Genomic DNA, 19,196 nt, shown 5'->3' on the forward strand with positions numbered 1-19,196 from the left:
TATAAAGCAATAATGGGAATGCTGAATGAAAGAGGGTGCAGCTGCCTTTATTCATAACTGTGCAGCTCTTACACTGCGACTCTGAGGGGTCAAGCACAGACACAATAACAATGAAAACTGCTGCATACAGATTATTTTTGTTTTTGCAACCTCGTGTTAAGAATCTTGTTGCAATTGTTTAAAAGTTTGAATGACCGTAATAAACGGACCTTTGTCTTATTGAAACATTTATTTTGGACCTTTAAGATTTGTATTTGAGTACCCCTGCCCTAGACCAACGAGCCATGACGAAAGGCCATTTTTCTGTCTTCCCCACGACAGCCTGCTTAAATGACAATGCAAAACACTTTTCCAATAATTGCACTTTGTCCTCAATGAACACAGCTTGGATACAAATGTATGGGTTCTCAACACAGAAGATGAGCCTTGGTCAGTTTGTGCCCCTACTAAACACTAGGTTTCCAGCAGGGCACAGGATTGGTCAAATTGTGAAGTAGACATTGCTTAAAAAGAACCATTTTTGATACCTAAACTAAAACTGTTGTAGATGTCGTGGGCTCGTCCGGGATTTGAACCCGGGACCTCTCGCACCCAAAGCGAGAATCATACCCCTAGACCAACGAGCCATGACAAAAGGGAATTTTTCTCTCTTCCGCACGACAGCCTGCTTAAATGACAATGTAAAACACATTTCCATGAATTGCACTTAATGAACACAGCTTGGATAAAAATGTATGGCTTCAGAAGATGAGCTTTGATCATTATTTGTCCCAACTCATCACTAGATTTCTAGCTATGCACAGTATTGGTCAAATTGTGAAGTCCACATTGCTTCCAACAAACTTTTTTTGCTACCTAAACTTAACCTGTTCCTCATCTTTGAAGACATCCAGGGCTCGTCCGGGATTTGAACCCGGGACCTCTCGCACCCAAAGCGAGAATCATACCCCTAGACCAACGAGCCATGACAAAAAGCAATTATTTCACCTTACCTAGCCTGCTTAAATGAAATCGCAAAACACTTTTCCATTCATTGCATTATGCCTCAATAAACAAAGCTTGGATGAAAATGCATGGCTTCTCTACTCAGAAGATGAGTCTTGGTCAGTTTGTGACCCTACTAAACACTAGGTTTCTATTAGGGCACAGGATTGGTCAAATTGTGAAGTAGACATTGCTTAAAAAGAACAATTGTTGATACCTAAACTAAACCTGTTGTAGATGTCGTGGGCTAGTCCGGGATTTGAACCCGGGACCTCTCGCATCCTAAGCGAGAATCATACCCCTAGACCAGGGGTGCCCAACCTTTTTTGAACCGAGAGCTACTTTTAAAGTTGCCAGTCTGCCGAGATCTACCTGTCCAAATAGAGAGACGTAGCCATTACTGACCAGGTAAACTACCAGGTAAATACACACTTCTACTTGTATAAAACTGACTTTTGTACAATTAATACTCCATAAAATACTGCAGATCCTTTATCTTACCTGCTCTTTCTAATCTACACACATACAAGTATTTAACTGAAGTTACACAACAGTGTTGTTGATACAGAGTTGGAGTTTATTCACACGTCACGTACTACAGTGGGTAATGTTTTCAAGAAACATTGAACAGTGCTGCCACATATGACACAGGAAAAAAGAAAAGACTCTGAACCCTTTCTTTGCCATTAAAATTAGGCTTACTAATAAGACAACTCAGATCTGAAGCTACACAGGAATCTGTTGCCAAAGTGCAATAAAAAAGACAAAATTAATAGAATCAAACCCTTTTTTTGTTGCATTTTAGTAGAGTATAAAAAGAAATGCCTCTAAAATAGGATGCAAGCAACACTAGTTTCTTAACCTGAATTGATAATAGACTATAATCAATTTAAGTTTGCATTCTTATACCATTTTGTACAATAATTATAATGAATAAGTTCAAACAAACTAAAACTTACAGCTGATTAATAACGGTATCTAACTTGAGTTTTTATCATATCAAAAACCTGTTGAAATGCTACTGTTATTTTTACTGTCCCCCAAAAGCGCGTCGGCACGATAAGATGCTATGGTAGCAGCCTTGCTCTTGTTGTTGGGCCTGGTGAAAATGGACTGCTGTGCATTTAGCTGTCCTTTCAGGCCCCTCCCCTTTTGGGAGCGTAGGGCAGAATTAGGAGGGAATTCCGTCTCGTAGCGTTTGTGCACTGTTTTGAAATGCCGCTCCTAAATTACCCTTCTTCGATAAAGCCACGCTCGCATTGCAGATGAGACAGATGGACTTTGAATTGGAATAGATACAAAAATAATCATCCTCCCACTCGGAGTGAAAATGATATATTTTGGGCTTTTTTGCTTCTGCCATAATTGCGGTCTTGTGTGTGTGCGGACTGTCACTCCTGTTGTTGACACGGACAACCTCAGCGAAATAGTGCCCACTGCCGACCAGCCACGCCCCGACACATGGGGTCTAGCCGGCCAATCACAAAGCTTTGATGCGTTCAAGTGCATTATTCTGGCACAGGAAGATTATGTTATAGGACATTAACGATAAAACAGAATATTGTTGTTCTATTTTTAGACACATCTCGCGATCGACTGGGGTCGATCGCGATCGAGTGGTTGGGCACCCCTGCCCTAGACCAACGAGCCATGACGAAAGGCCATTTTTCTGTCTTCCCCACGACAGCCTGCTTAAATGACAATGCAAAACACTTTTCCAATAATTGCACTTTGTCCTCAATGAACACAGCTTGGATAAACATGTATGGCTTCTCTTCACAGAAGATGAGCTTTGATCATTATTTGCCCCAACTCATCACTAGATTTCTAGCAGTTCAAATTGTGAAGTACACATTGCTTCCAACAAACTATTTTTGCTACCTAAACTTAACCTGTTCCTCATCTTTGAAGACATCCTGGGCTCGTCCGGGATTTGAACCCGGGACCTCTCGCACCCAAAGCGAGAATCATACCCCTAGACCAGGGGTGGGGAACATTTTTCCTCTCAAGGGCCATTTCAATGTTTTCAACATCCTCCGAGGGCCGTACAACTTATTGACGGCTGCTTAAAAAAACTAAAATCAGAGCCCACTCATTTCACCTTTCTTTCATGCTGTGCAAAGAAAAAGCAACCTCTTCCACGTGAACATGATTTAAGTGGGGGGGGGACCTAACCTCCTCTAGGGGGGTCCGGGGGCATGCTCCCCCGGGAAGATTTGTTTTTAAATGTTGAAGTTAAAAGCATCAATCTGGTGCACTTTGAGAGCAACATTAGGAGATCTATGGATACATCTCTCAACACCCATATGAAACACAACTGTAAGCAGATTTCTTTTTCTTTATGGATATTTTACAAATCACTCTCCTTTCAAACTGTATTCTTGTTTATTAATAACAACTTTTTTTTACTGTCATATAGTATTTTATACCCGTTTACTTTTATTACAACTGCTAGGGGAAGACAGCTTTTAGATGCGCAGCTCCTCTGTCTTGGAATAGTCTGCAAATTAAATGGAAACTGAACAATCTGGTGCCACTAAATGTTTTTAAAGCTCGGTTGGATGCTACTCAATCGGAAGCTATTGGTACCTGTTTATGTGGATAATTATGTAAATGATGCTGTATGATGTCTTTTTGTTGTTCTAATTATGTTTTTATGTTTCATGTGGAACTACTTGAGCAGGTCTCCCTTGAAAAAGAGATCAATGATCTCAATGGGATTTATCTGTATAAATAAAGGTTTGAAATGAAATGAAATGAATTCTCTTATTTTTGTATAACTATAATGATCATATAAAGATGTGCCTTTACCTCACTGGTTGTAGAAAAAGCTTCTTATATTCGTTAGCATAGCTAGCTAACCAGATGCTAATAACAACAAAGTTATTGACTGTATGATCAGTATGACAGATCGCCACTGGGCTTTCAGCTAAAGACACAGCCACGCAAAACTGCAGCATGTGTACGGCTCCTTATGGGGTACTGCAATTTTTGGAGGAGCCGGAGCGGAGCTGCGTTCTGGTGCTCTCCGTCAGAACTACACCCCTGTCAGACAAGACATATACCACGTGATGACACGTTAGGCTCGTGTTGTGTTCAAGGACCCTGACCTTGGCCAGGAAAAACAGGCACTCACTTGTTTAATTATTTTTCGGTTTAGATTTCTTTAATTGTTTTCTTTTTTGCGTGTGTTTATAAATTACCTCGAGGGCCACACCAAATGGTCTCGCGGGCCGTATACGGCCCAGGGGCCGGAGGTTCCCCACCCCTGCCCTAGACCAACGAGCCATGACAAAAAGCAATTATTTCACCTTACCAACTTCTAACAAGTGGTGTCCACTTGTTAGAATGCCCGAGCAGCCATGGAGGACAAATAGAAGAAGCAGGCAGGTTGGTGTTTTTCCACAGAAAACTGTTTTATTTTCTCAACCACTGTGACCACATGGCTGTCCTCCATCACCCACACAGTATACAACCATGAAAACAAAGGCACTGCATGCTTTACCTGTGAGCAGTGGCACAAGCTGAATTGCCCAATCTTCTTTCGGGCCATAGGCAGACAGTGGCCATTCTTTCAAACGTTGTCATAAAGTGCTCAATATCATCTTCAGGAGTGAGTGGCATTAACTTGGGGTCTCTACGGAAGTGTGGTGCTCTTCTCCCCAATGGCGGCTCATTCCACAGGTCGGATCGGTCTGCTCGTAACCTGAGCTCCTCCCCGTCGTCCTCATCATCATAATCCTCCTCATGGCGACGGCACTCAGTTCTGTTTTCCGATTCTTCTTTTAAAGAGCCTGTGACAGCCACCCAACAACTGTTGTGCAATGAAATAGTGGGCTACTAGTAATCTCGAACCGTCAGTTTAAAAAAGAAAAAGCGATACCGTTTCGATAAATATCAATAATTTCGAACATCGCGGGAAAATTCCTTCGACTCATTTTGAGGTTTGGGGGGAAGCCGGAAGTGACGTCAATGCTGGAACACTTCACCGTGCGGCGTGAGATCCAAACGCGGACAAAGTGTGTTGCCATCAGTAAGAATGGTTCGACGATGCGTTGTGTCTGGGTGTTCCAATACAGCAAATGACGAACTAAACATCAGCATCCATAGCTTTCCCACAGATGTCAAGCGTCAGCGCACATGGGAGAAAAACGTGCAGAACACAAGGGCCAAATGGTCTGTGAAGAACCCCCGAACGACCTACATATGCAGTGCCCACTTTCTGCCCGATGATTTCGAGGAAGGGCCTATATGGATGGTTGGAAGTGGGATAGATGTAACGCGAAAACGGATTCTGAAGCCGTCAGCAGTGCCTACTCTCTTTCCCACGCCGTCGCAAATCCATCAAGGCACCGGAGACTTTGCCACCGCCACCCCCCCAGCAAAACGCCACAGAAGTGCCTACTTCGAGAAACGAGAGAAAACTCAGGTAAAAACAAATACTTTGGCCGCGATTCAGTTTAGCAATCGTGTAACTTGAATAATTCCTGATGTAATAATTGTAATGTAAATGTCACCCTTGTGCTTGTAGGTTTTGGATTCTCATTTTCCAAAATAAGTCACACTCTAGTACTTTCCATATAATCTGCACATGCTTGTATTGCTGTAAACTGGACTGTCTATTACCTTCTTGCAAAAATATTACTGGTATGGTTTGATGATTGGTTTTTCATATCATAATTCATATTTGGAAATCTCTTTTCAGGGACTCCAATAGAGAGGAAGCTGTTCCAAGACACTGGCAGTCAATGCAACATCATTCCCACCCCAAAGAAAGAGGTATCACCTCCACCATCATCATCATCATCTCCATCTCCACCTTCATCACCAGGATATCATCCACCTTCGTCACCTGACCTTTCATCATCAGAAGGTGACTACCAGAGGAACAGTGAGCCGGATATGGATGAGCCTGTCACACCCATCCACAAGGAGAAGAAGTTTATTGTCTTCATAACTTGCCTCACGAGGTTGCTCAGCTGGTGCCACTGCCCCGACTGTGGTTCAGTTGACATTTCCACATGCAACAATGTCATTGGCTCACTCCTAGTCATTACGTTGTCATGTGCATCTTGCTTCAAGAAAGTGACATGGAACAGCCAACCCTACATCGGCAGCACACCAGCGGGCAACATTCTCTTGTCCGCTTCAATTTTGTTGGCAGGTGCCACTGCAGGAAAGGTTCTGCGGGTTATGAGAACCATGGCATTGGCGACCATATCTTCACGGACATATTTCCGGCACCAGAGAAGTGTTTTGTTGCCAGTTGTCCAGCGAGTATGGAACATGAGACAGACATTCTTGCTTGGCACATTTCAGGCAGAGGGAAGAGACCTGGTCCTGGGAGGTGATGGCCGGGCCGATAGCCCGGGACATTGTGCAACATTTGGGAGTTACACCATGTTGGAGCTGCATGCCAATGTAGTAATAGATGTTCAGCTAGTTCAGGTAGGTTACCGGTATCTGAAGAAGTTTATGAGCAGGGTTGAAATCACTTGACTGATATATTTTGTATATGCAAAACACTGATATTAAGTGTATTTTTTAAATATCTATTATTACATTTGTTGACATTTTTGCAAATAATTAGCCAATGGTGTGGCCAATTCAAACCAGCTGCATTGGACATATGGACAAAATAGATATAGAATAAAACCACAGCTAGGTTTGCATAATTGTTTTTCTCGTAGTTTCCTATGATTCTATTTACAAAATGTCTAGGTGCTGTAATCCACAAATTAGTTTTAAATAATACAATTGTATATACCAATTTCATAATGAATTAAAATATATTAACTTAGGACAATAATTATTTCAAATTATTTAGTTTGGATTATTACATATTAAACCTGTTATCTATTACATTTACTGCAGGTCTATGTGTAGTTATATTTGCATTGTATACATTTGTCTAATACCTATGTATCTGTTTTCTGCTGTTTTAGAGCAATGAATGTGGTGGTAGCTACCATATGGAGAAAACTGGGTTGGAGCGCTCCCTGGCTCATCTTGAGCGGCATGGACTTGCAGTGGGCACGATGGTCACCGACCGACACGGGCAAATAGCCAAGTGGCTCAGAGAGACCTACCCCCACATTGAGCACCTCTATGATATCTGGCATGTAGCAAAAGGTTTGTCAGCATTTGACATTTGACTAATTGACATATACATCGCTTGAGTAAACATTTCTTAGTATGTTTAGCACTTGGCTCTCTGAGCTCTCTTATGGCGCATTTCCACTGCAACGGGGTAGCCCCGTTTAAGCGTCCTCGCTCAGGCCCCGGGCTGCCTCGCTGGCCGTCCGAGGCCGTGGCGTATTTCCATTACAGTTTAGGACCTGGGGTAGCAACGCAGTGTAGGCGGGGCGATCGGCTTTGTTTTTGTTCACATTTCGAGTTGTTCCGTCGAGCTCCCGCTGGATTTGATCATCCCCAATGAGATGAAGGAACGTCGTCACCTCCTCGGTCGACCACGGTGTGCTTTTCTTATTAGACGTAGCCATTTTTGTAGCTCATCCGTTTACAAAATGCTGTTTATAAAAATGCTGCAAGCTTGCTTCTAAATATATATGCGACGCTAGGGATGAACTCGCGCGCGATCTTGTGACGATTCTCTCTGACCAATCAGCAGTCGAGAGTGTTGACGTCACTAGTTCAGCCCTGGCCCTGGTCTGATAGAACCACGATTTTATGGGGCCGGAAAAAGAGGGAAAAAGTACCCGCTAGCCGGTACTAGGCTATATGGAAAGGCCACCAAAAACTGGCCTGGCCGCTTGAGGACGGTTAAGGACGCTTAAACGGGGCTACCCGCTGCAGTGGAAACGCGCCATTATATGTGATGGAATTCTTAACACACAGATATGATATAAATGTAGACACATGTAGGATTATAAATGCAATCATGTAATTGTTTTGTGGCTTGGTTATGTATTTGTAAAATAGATAAATATTTACTTTCTACATTTTATTTGCAGATACTGAACCTGATAAGTAGTCTATACAGCTGTGCTAAGTTTGTGAACATATTGATGTCCTTTAGATTTAAACTATTTATTTAATGCAAATATCTGTTTGTGCCTCTATATATTTCTAGGATTTTCCAAAAAACTGCTTGCGGCGTCCAATGAGCGGGAGTGTCAGGTGCTTCGCCCATGGATAAAGAGTGTGAGCAACCATATGTACTGGTGTGCGGTGTCGACCCCTTCTGGTCAAGGAGCCCAGATTGTTGCAAAATGGGAGTCGGTTGTGTCTCATGTACAGAACGTACACACAGGCCATGGAGACCTATTCCCGTCATGCATCCATGGCAGGCTGGAGGGGAGGGAGTCCCACAAGAAATGGCTGGAACCATGTGAGTGGTTTTTTTCCCAAATGTAATATATAATTAGGATATACTATATACAAATCCTGAACTGTAAATATACATGGCTATACATTTTAAGTTACTGATAATGGATCAATATAATCAGTTGCCAGTAATCAGCAACAATTCTTTGTGCAGTCTCAAAACAGAAATGTTAGGGACCAAAGAAAATAAATATGAGGGATTTTTTTCTGTTAGGTTATATAATATAGGATCAAAGGTATCCAAAATGGCAAACAGTCGTATTAAAACAGGTTCTTGTATTTAAATACAACCTCATCCTTTTGCAGTGGTATGTAAATATGATATATCCAGGGCTGCACATAACTGGTGCGCATGCGCACCTCCGCCAAAAAAAGAGCACCGGGTCATTTGAAACAAAGCGCATTTGCGTACCAACATTGAGAGATGGAGAGAGAGAAGGGAGAAGAGAAAGGAGAAAAGAGAAAATAGAAAATAGAGGAGAGAGAAGAGAGAGAGAAAGATATTTGCGAGTTGCATATGAACTCAGGGCCGGCCCGTAGCACTGGCTAGATGTTCGCCTAGGGCGCCAGATCTGGGGAGTCGCTGCGCTGGCAGCTCTGGGAGGGAAAAAAACATTTTGACCGTTGGGGCTCATCCTAATTTTCGGCCTTGATGTAACAATATTCTTAATTAAGTAAATGTAACACCCTTTTCACCCCGGTTACACGTTTCATTTGCCCTGTACGATGGGCGCTGTAAGTGATGAAAATGGGGGATGTTGGCTTATCTGGCGCCCGCAGCTCACAGCCAAAATGCGAGGGAGCGAGGGAGAAAGGGAGGGTGCACCGGTACCAGCGCTGTTGTTATTAGAATCTGGTGCCGTGCTAGCTGCTCTAACGGATATAAGAAGAATATGTTTCTACAATAATGTGGAGGGAGAGTCCTCTCCAGTCAGACTGAGAGGCTGATACTACAGCTCAGTGAGGTAAGGACTCTTAGTCTAAGTTCAAACGGTTTGGTCACAATTGATGTAAACACATATTTCCAAGGCACTCCTTTATAATTATTGGGATGAACAGGTTTGAAATCATTCCAATGTATACTATAGGACAGTAACCAAAAATATCCTTTAAAACTGGAGAGATAAAAAAAAAATGCATAAATAAATAAATGTTAAGGTAAAATAAGATATGAATGAACACAAATAAAATAAGTTACATTAATTTGTTATTGGCTATGGGTGATTGGTTATGTTCACATACTTTTTTGATTACATCCACTTGTCTAAGATGACAGAGACTTTCGACCCAAACCCAGCTGTTGACTTGTGGATGCAAGCAGCTAATCGCAGACTCAACCAGAGAGGAAGAAGTAGGCCTACATCATCAGCTACCATGTCTGACAGAGAGGAAGACAGTGAGGAGAACAGCCAGGAGGGAAGTGATGACAGCTTGTAGGATTACTGGTCGTGCTAATGTTGTCTTGTGTTCACCTCTGCATGTGTGTTCTGTGTTCACCTCTGTGTGTGTGTTCTGTGTTCACCTCTGCATGTGTGTTCTGTGTTTACCTCTGTGTGTGTGTTCTGTGTTCACCTCTGCATGTGTGTTCTGTGTTCACCTCTGTGTGTGTGTTCTGTGTTCACCTCTGCATGTGTGTTCTGTGTTCACCTCTGTGTGTGTGTTCTGTGTTCACCTCTGCATGTGTGTTCAGTGTTCACCTCTGCATGTGTGTTCTGTGTTCACCTCTGCATGTGTGTTCTGTGTTCACCTCTGCATGTGTGTTCTGTGTTTACCTCTGTGTGTGTGTTCTGTGTTCACCTCTGTGTGTGTGTTCAGTGTTCACCTCTGCATGTGTGTTCAGTGTTCACCTCTGCATGTGTGTTCTGTGTTCACCTCTGTGTGTGTGTTCTGTGTTCACCTCTGCATGTGTGTTCTGTGTTTACCTCTGTGTGTGTGTTCTGTGTTCACCTCTGCATGTGTGTTCTGTGTTCACCTCTGTGTGTGTGTGTTCTGTGTTCACCTCTGCATGTGTGTTCTGTGTTCACCTCTGCATGTGTGTTCTGTGTTCACCTCTGCATGTGTGTTCTGTGTTCATCTCTGCATGTGTGTTCTGTGTTCACCTCTGCATGTGTGTTCTGTGTTCACCTCTGCATGTGTGTTCTGTGTTCACCACTGCATGTGTGTTCTGTGTTCACCTCTGCATGTGTGTTCTGTGTTCACCTCTGCATGTGTGTTCTGTGTTCACCTCTGCATGTGTGTTCTGTGTTCACCTCTGCATGTGTGTTCAGTGCCGTGTGTCTGGCAAATAAAGTCAAGACCCCCTCAAAAGTTACGGTTTATTTCATTTTAAGGATGAGCACCAAGCAACATCTCCAGGTGCTCCTTTGAGAACCAGGGCAAAAAAGTTATGTGCACCCCTGGACATATCCAAGTTTCCATAGGGTAAACTTTTAAAAATCTTTTTCAGCATCCAAGGCAGCAGTCAAATTGGAGACGCTGGTGTGCAACAAAACCCTGTGTAACGACATTTTGAAGCTATCTGGGGGCTCCCAAACATCAGCAGTGGAGGGATTCCACAGCCTCCTTATCCAGTTTGCGCCGAAGATGTATGTCTTCTCCTACACAGGAATGCTTTGTCGGTAAGTTTATCACCATTGATCCGGCTTACAGTGTTTTAAAAATAACCATGAGGTCTAGCAATAATACATATTTTATATGAACTAGCCCTTGAGAAACTTCATTGACAAGAGGCTGGATTGAAATGAAATATCGAAGTATTTTGCAAATGTATGTTAAATTCTGTTTTAAAAGTAACACAGGTACACATGCTTATAACAATTGTAAAAAGGAAGGAAGCCCCCCCCTCCCAGTTTGTATGAATCCCAGTAATAAACAAATATTAAGACATAATTATGCTCCAATTCTTATTGCAGGATACTGATTGCAGCCCTCCACTTCAATGAAAATGCCAACCGGGTACAAGGCGTGACAAAGCCTGGGGAAGCCATGTATAGCATCAAGTACCCAAAGGGTAGAAAGGGAGCAGCAGTACTTCGCAGAGTGTTGGAAAGTCCAACCTATGGTGAGTGACATTTGTAATAATGTAATAAAGAAAAAGTAAAGACAACATGATGTGGTTGCCATGCACATTGTATCAGTGACATTCTGTAACATACAACCTTGTAACATTACCAATTCCTTCCTCAGTCAGAGATAATTCATTAAGGCATTTATTAAGGTTTGCACAGTGATGGGCATGACTATTGTGAAGTCACGCAAGAATCAATTACAAAATTGCAACAGCATGTCTTGAACTATTTCAATTGGCACTTGCAGAATATGCCCAAGAACTCCTGGCAGAAGGAGTGCACAGACAAGGAGAATGTTGAGGCAGAGTTCGCAGTGGAACCAGTGATTGTGCCACCCCCACTTTGTGCCGAGTTCCCACATCCCGAGAAAGCAGACTTTGTGAAGCAACACCTAAGTCGCTTCAAGAAATAAACGAGGTTCATCAGGTTCTGGCTGTGGCTCTTGAAATCCCTGGTAGTCGGGTGATGGGAAGGTATCACGGATCTTCACCACGACACAGGCAGGCAGTGGTACCCTGATTTGCTTGCCGAGGTATCCCCAGCACCATCGTACCAATTGGCGGTAGGCAGTGTAGCGTCGACGTCTGTAGGGAAAAACATAGGGAGAGTGAGTTATTAGTTTTAATATGCATTACATTACGAAGTGTAAGATGTTCATATCTGTAAAATAGTTTTGTGATGAGTGTTACGTGCCGTAGTGGGTGCTGGTGTGTGTGTGTGTGTGTGTGTGTTTCTCTCTCTCCCTGATTGTCTCCAGGTGCAGCCTCTCCCCCAGGTGCTCCCAATCACCAATCAGGACCTCCATAAAGGACCTGAGGAAGGCTGCAGTGGCCCGCTCCCCTTCTCCTCTGGCTGCATGTGTGCAGCATGGTGTCTGTCTCTGTGTGAGGCCTAGTTGAATGTGTGTGTTGCTCATTGTTAGGAGATGTGCTCCAGTGTACCTTGTTTAATGTAGTCACTTTCTGTTTAAAGAAAGTTGTTATAGTTTATTTTGCAAGTTGGCTGGTGAGCCCTTTCTCTTTGTTTAATTAAAAGTCCATCTTGTGGCTTCACAAACCGGTTTCCTCTCCTTTTTCTCTTGCCCGGTTGTTTTTGTGTTTTGTTACTTCTCTTTGGTTCCCCTAGTCCAGTAGGGAACGTAACATGTGGCAAATATAATAAGTACTATGGCAAATGCTCACAAAAGTGACAGTGAAAGATGTCTGTTACCACTTGAAGTAGTAATGTTTCAGTGGGCAAGCTAAAATCTGTAGTGGTATTGTCATCAGTGTACATGGTCGCCTACTTGCATCAATATGGTATGAACAGTGTATAGTGTTTGCACATCAGAAGTTTAATTTGTTGTCAGATTATACATACTCGTGTGGGGATTTGTTGAGGTGGCCATGGTTCTGCTTGTAGTATGAATAGGCCACGTCCAGCAGGGTGCTGTGTGATGCAGGATCCCCCATGGTTGCCTGGACCTTTGCCAGCTCTGCAGCATACACACTCCTGTACTGTTTCCAGGTTGTCTGCTCTGCAGCATCCACATGTGCACCTTGAAAACAACAGTTGTATTTTTAGAAATGCTGCATGAATTGTAATAAACATCAGTAAAATGTGGTATATATTGTGTGTGATAAAAATCATTGTAAACATGATTCATCACATATTTGCTGTTTGTAATTTACCACATCTTTATTTTATTAACATGCATTAATTAATAGGAAGCCAACAATTAATTGTTGCCTAATGGAATATATTTGACTCCAGAAGCTATAGATTTGCACCCCATTCAACCCCATTGGCTCCGTAAATAAAATAGTTTACAAACCATTCCACATTGTTCAGGCGTAGATCGAGAGGTATCTGGCGATCGTCCGTGTCATCTCCACTGTCCGACTCGGAGTTCGTTTCACCCGATTCAGAGGCATATGGTTCGAATCGGTAGGGCATATAGCCAATATCGTCTACAATGTCATGAGTATCACTTTCCGATCCTTCAGCCTCATATGAGCTCTCAGACACGTTCAAAAGTAAACTGTCTGTCTGAGCTGTCTGCTGTGTGCGCCATCGTGCGTTTACATGCAGATGCTGGGATCCTGAACGGTGCAGCTGGAGCGCTGTGCCCGCAATGACGTCACACATAATTTGGCGGGACTTGAAGAATCCCCGAGAAGATCCAGAAAATGGTCAACATTGAAGGGCAGATTAATGGTTATCAAAGTACAAATATCCAAAATCAGTTCAGTAACGGTTTTCAAGGGGACAATATTTACTCAAATGTATGGGTTTGGATGATGGGGGAAACTCGTGTCACAGGCTCTTTAATTCTGTCACCTGGGCTTGTATTTTTTGAAACTCTAGGTGCATGTTCCTCCATCTCTGCTCTTGGTGCACAGACTCTTTCTCCCATTGCTGATCTCTGGATGTATTGAAACAGACAAGAGACTTCACCATGTTTGTCAATTCCTCCAGTTGCTCAGGAGTTTTGTCTGCTGTCGCCCCTTGCTGGACCGGTGCACCGTCATCTGGCTCCATCTGTTTCTCTGACTTCTTTCTTCCTCCGGGCATCTTTGTCTTTCCTCAAAGTGTTTGTTATGCCTTTGCTTCTGACACCACTTGTTAGAAGGTGGTAAGGTGAAATAATTGCCTGCTTAAATGACATCGCCAAACACTTTTCCATTCATTGCATTATGCCTCAATAAACAAAGCTTGGATGAAAATGCATGGCTTCTCTACACAGAAGATGAGCCTTGGTCAGTTTGTGCCTCTACTAAACACTAGGTTTCTAGCAGGGCACAGGATTGGTCAAATTGTGAAGTAGACATTGCTGAAAAAGAACAATTATTGATACCTCAACTAAACCTGTTGTAGATGTCGTGGGCTCGTCCGGGATTTGAACCCGGGACCTCTCGCACCCGAAGCGAGAATCATACCCCTAGACCAATGAGCCATGACAAAAGGCAATTTTTCTGTCTTCCCCACGACAGCCTGCTTAAATGACAATGCAAAACACTTTTCCATTAATTGCACTTTGTCCTCAATGAACACAGCTTGGATATAAATGTATGGGTTCTCTACACAGAAGATGAGCCTTGGTCAGTTTGTGCCCCTACTAAACACTAGGTTTCTAGCTATGCACAGTATTGGTCAAATTGTGAAGTCCACATTGCTTCCAACAAACTTTTTTTGCTACCTAAACTTAACCTGTTCCTCATCTTTGAAGACATCCTGGGCTCGTCCGGGATTTGAACCCGGGACCTCTCGCACCCAAAGCGAGAATCATACCCCTAGACCAGGGGTGGGGAACCTTTTTCCTCTCAAGGGCCATTTCAATGTTTTCAACATCCTCCGAGGGCCGTACAACTTATTGACCTCTGCTTTAAAATACTAAAATCACAGCCCACTCATTTCACCTTTCTTTCATGCTGTGCAAAGAAAAAGCAACCTCTTCCACGTGAACATGATTTAAGTGGGGGGGACCTAACCTCCTCTAGGGGGGTCCGGGGGCATGCTCCCCCGGGAAGATTTGTTTTTAAATGTTGAAGTTGAAAGCATCAATCTGGTGCACTTTGAGAGCAACATGAGGAGATCTATGGATACATCTCTCAACACCCATATGAAACAGACCTGTAAGCAGATTTCTTTTTCTTTATGGATATTTTACAAATCACTCTCCTTTCAAACTGTATTCTTGTTTATTAATAACAACTTTTTTTTACTGTCATATAGTATTTTATACCCGTTTACTTTTATTACAACTGCTAGGGGAAGACAGCTTTTAGATGCGCAGCTCCTCTGTCTTGGAATAGTCTGCAAATTAAATGGAAACTGAACAATCTGGTGCCACTAAATGTTTTTAAAGCTTGGTTGGATGCTACTCAATCGGAAGCTATTGGTACCTGTTTATGTGGATAATTATGTAAATGATGCTGTATGATGTCTTTTTGTTCTAATTATGTTTTTATGTTTCATGTGGAACTACTTGAGCAGGTCTCCCTTGAAAAAGAGATCAATGATCTCAATGGGATTTATCTGTATAAATAAAGGTTTGAAATGAAATGAATTCTCTTATTTTTGTATAACTATAATGATCATATAAAGATGTGCCTTTACCTCACTGGTTGTAGAAAAAGCTTCTTATATTCGTTAGCATAGCTAGCTAACCAGATGCTAATAACAACAAAGTTATTGACTGTATGATCAGTATGACAGATCGCCACTGGGCTTTCAGCTAAAGACACAGCCACGCAAAAACTGCAGCATGTGTACGGCTCCTTATGGGGTACTGCAATTTTTGGAGGAGCCGGAGCGGAGCTGCGTTCTGGTGCTCTCCGTCAGAACTGCACCCCTGTCAGACAAGACATATACCACGTGATGACACGTTAGGCTCGTGTTGTGTTCAAGGACCCTGACCTTGGCCAGGAAAAACAGGCACTCACTTGTTTAATTATTTTTTCGGTTTAGATTTCTTTAATTGTTTTCTTTTTTGCGTGTGTTTATAAATTACCTCGAGGGCCACACCAAATGGTCTCGCGGGCCGTATACGGCCCAGGGGCCGGAGGTTCCCCACCCCTGCCCTAGACCAACGAGCCATGACAAAAAGCAATTATTTCACCTTACCAACTTCTAACAAGTGGTGTCCACTTGTTAGAATGCCCGAGCAGCCATGGAGGACAAATAGAAGAAGCAGGCAGGTTGGTGTTTTTCCACAGAAAACTGTTTTATTTTCTCAACCACTGTGACCACATGGCTGTCCTCCATCACCCACACAGTATACAACCATGAAAACAAAGGCACTGCATGCTTTACCTGTGAGCAGTGGCACAAGCTGAATTGCCCAATCTTCTTTCGGGCCATAGGCAGACAGTGGCCATAATTTCAAACGTCATAAAGTGCTCAATATCATCTTCAGGAGTGAGTGGCATTAACTTGGGGTCTCTACGGAAGTGTGGTGCTCTTCTCCCCAATGGCGGCTCATTCCACAGGTCGGATCGGTCTGCTCGTAACCTGAGCTCCTCCCCGTCGTCCTCATCATCATAATCCTCCTCATGGCGACGGCGCTCAGTTCTGTTTTCCGATTCTTCTTTTAAAGAGCCTGTGACAGCCACCCAACAACTGTTGTGCAATGAAATAGTGGGCTACTAGTAATCTCGAACCGTCAGTTTAAAAAAGAAAAAGCGATACCGTTTCGATAAATATCAATAATTTCGAACATCGCGGGAAAATTCCTTCGACTCATTTTGAGGTTTGGGGGGAAGCCGGAAGTGACGTCAATGCGGGAACACTTCACCGTGCGGCGAGAGATCCAAACACGGACAAAGTGTGTTGCCATCAGTAAGAATGGTTCGACGATGCGTTGTGTCTGGGTGTTCCAATACAGCAAATGACGAACTAAACATCAGCATCCATAGCTTTCCCACAGATGTCAAGCGTCAGCGCACATGGGAGAAAAACGTGCAGAACACAAGGGCCAAATGGTCTGTGAAGAACCCCCGAACGACCTACATATGCAGTGCCCACTTTCTGCCCGATGATTTCGAGGAAGGGCCTATATGGATGGTTGGAAGTGGGATAGATGTAACGCGAAAACGGATTCTGAAGCCGTCAGCAGTGCCTACTCTCTTTCCCACGCCGTCGCAAATCCGTCAAGGCACCGGAGACTTTGCCACCGCCACCCCCCCCAGCAAAACGCCACAGAAGTGCCTACTTCGAGAAACGAGAGAAAACTCAGGTAAAAACAAATACTTTGGCCGCGATTCAGTTTAGCAATCGTGTAACTTGAATAATTCCTGATGTAATAATTGTAATGTAAATGTCACCCTTGTGCTTGTAGGTTTTGGATTCTCTCCTAAAGCCACGGTTGACAGCTGATGGTGCATCAGCTGCACATACTTCAACTGCATGCAGTGATGCATCAGATGATCCCATGCAAGAGACGCCAGGCACTATGACCTCTGCTTGCCAAACTGATCCAGTAAAGGAGAAGAAAAAGCCACAGAGGAGCAAAGGGGTTCAAACTAAGCCGCGAGAAAAGACAACAGGTCAGTTGTTATTATTATTATCAGTCATTATCAGTTACAAAATTAAGTGCATATGTGTGTCCAGTGGTCTCTGCATTGTACAATCCCTCTGCGCTATGATGCCTCATCGAGAACCAAGTTATATTCATTCTGTTCCTAGCCCTCTATTATAATACCACCTACATTATATGATTTTCTTGGTGCAGGTAAGGTCTTATAATGGAGGGACCACTCACCAGTGTAATCCAATTATGCATATACATATATACTACAAAAGCATATAAAGTTTATAAATCAAAGGAAGATGAATTTGGCAATGCATAGGATTTATGTATTAAATACAGAGTCAAAATAATGGTTTTAATAATGGTATGTAGATGATAACATAATTCAATAACAACATTTCCATCTCATTAAATCGTACATGTACATGTATCACAGCATGTGAAGTTTTGCGGGAAATGTATATTGAACTATTAGGCCAAATATACGTGGACCCTGGCAAATAAGCCTAACATGCAAGTGGCTTCATTTTCCAAAATAAGTCACACTCTAGTACTTTCCATATAATCTGCACATGCTTGTATTGCTGTAAACTGGACTGTCTATTACCTTCTTGCAAAAATATTACTGGTATGGTTTGATGATTGGTTTTTCATATCATAATTCATATTTGGAAATCTCTTTTCAGGGACTCCAATAGAGAGGAAGCTGTTCCAAGACACTGGCAGTCAATGCAACATCATTCCCACCCCAAAGAAAGAGGTATCACCTCCACCATCATCATCATCATCTCCATCTCCACCTTCGTCACCTGACCTTTCATCATCAGAAGGTGACTACCAGAGGAACAGTGAGCCGGATATGGATGAGCCTGTCACACCCATCCACAAGGAGAAGAAGTTTATTGTCTTCATGACTTGCCTCACGAGGTTGCTCAGCTGGTGCCACTGCCCCGACTGTGGTTCAGTTGACATTTCCACATGCAACAATGTCATTGGCTCACTCCTAGTCATTACGTTGTCATGTGCATCTTGCTTCAAGAAAGTGACATGGAACAGCCAACCCTACATCGGCAGCACACCAGCGGGCAACATTCTCTTGTCCGCTTCAATTTTGTTGGCAGGTGCCACTGCAGGAAAGGTTCTGCGGGTTATGAGAACCATGGCATTGGCGACCATATCTTCACGGACATATTTCCGGCACCAGAGAAGTGTTTTGTTGCCAGTTGTCCAGCGAGTATGGAACATGAGACAGACATTCTTGCTTGGCACATTTCAGGCAGAGGGAAGAGACCTGGTCCTGGGAGGTGATGGCCGGGCCGATAGCCCGGGACATTGTGCAAAGTTTGGGAGTTACACCATGTTGGAGCTGCATGCCAATGTAGTAATAGATATTCAGCTAGTTCAGGTGGGTTACCGGTATCTGAATAAGTTTATGAGCAGGGTTGAAATCACTTGACTGATATATTTTGTATATGCAAAACACTGATATTAAGTGTATTTTTTTAAATATCTATTATTACATTTGTTGACATTTTTGCAAATAATTAGCCAATGGTGTGGCCAATTCAAACCAGCTGCATTGGATATATGGACAAAATAGATATAGAATAAAACCACAGCTAGGTTTGCATAATTGTTTTTCTCGTAGTTTCCTATGATTCTATTTACAAAATGTCTAGGTGCTGTAATCCACAAATTAGTTTTAAATAATACAATTGTATATACCAATTTCATAATGAATTAAAATATATTAACTTAGGACAATAATTATTTCAAATTATTTAGTT

The 19,196-nt window shown here is 42.9% G+C and overlaps 3 protein-coding genes and 3 non-coding genes across 7 annotated transcripts; 3 read left to right on the top strand and 3 right to left on the bottom strand.

Annotated features, from left to right (window-relative positions):
* Nucleotides 1–554: 554 nt before the first annotated feature.
* On the bottom strand, nt 555–626 carry trnap-ugg. Its single transcript has one exon. It is a non-coding gene; the product is annotated as a tRNA-Pro (tRNA).
* A 266-nt stretch (nt 627–892) lies between these two features.
* Nucleotides 893–964, bottom strand: trnap-ugg. The gene has a single exon. It is a non-coding gene; the product is annotated as a tRNA-Pro (tRNA).
* A 4,043-nt stretch (nt 965–5,007) lies between these two features.
* LOC117550859 (THAP domain-containing protein 2-like) lies at nt 5,008–5,542 on the top strand. Its single transcript, XM_034223428.1, has 2 exons — nt 5,008–5,413; nt 5,516–5,542. Exons 1-2 carry the CDS (start codon nt 5,024–5,026, stop codon nt 5,540–5,542), a joined length of 417 nt encoding a protein of 138 aa, XP_034079319.1. The 5' UTR covers nt 5,008–5,023.
* Nucleotides 5,402–19,000, top strand: LOC117550854. Of its 2 annotated transcripts, none has more exons than XM_034223420.1 (3): nt 5,402–5,515; nt 17,218–17,425; nt 18,096–19,000. In XM_034223420.1, exons 2-3 carry the CDS (start codon nt 17,311–17,313, stop codon nt 18,863–18,865), a joined length of 885 nt encoding a protein of 294 aa, XP_034079311.1. In that variant the 5' UTR covers nt 5,402–5,515; nt 17,218–17,310; the 3' UTR covers nt 18,866–19,000. The 2 variants fall into 2 exon arrangements, with proteins under 2 accessions (XP_034079311.1, XP_034079310.1); XM_034223419.1 differs by lacking the exon at nt 5,402–5,515 and adding an exon at nt 15,856–17,115 and having other exon boundaries at nt 18,096–18,998.
* LOC117550853 lies at nt 5,693–12,455 on the top strand. Its single transcript, XM_034223418.1, has 6 exons — nt 5,693–6,432; nt 6,930–7,116; nt 8,078–8,335; nt 10,778–10,949; nt 11,244–11,392; nt 11,647–12,455. The coding sequence occupies exons 1-6, from the start codon at nt 5,887–5,889 to the stop codon at nt 11,697–11,699; spliced, it is 1,365 nt and encodes a 454-aa protein (XP_034079309.1). The 5' UTR covers nt 5,693–5,886; the 3' UTR covers nt 11,700–12,455.
* On the bottom strand, nt 14,263–14,334 carry trnap-cgg. The gene has a single exon. It is a non-coding gene; the product is annotated as a tRNA-Pro (tRNA).
* Nucleotides 19,001–19,196: the final 196 nt, after the last annotated feature.

Source organism: Gymnodraco acuticeps, unplaced genomic scaffold (assembly GCF_902827175.1).
Source record: "Gymnodraco acuticeps unplaced genomic scaffold, fGymAcu1.1, whole genome shotgun sequence".
NCBI classification, from domain to species: domain Eukaryota; kingdom Metazoa; phylum Chordata; class Actinopteri; order Perciformes; family Bathydraconidae; genus Gymnodraco; species Gymnodraco acuticeps.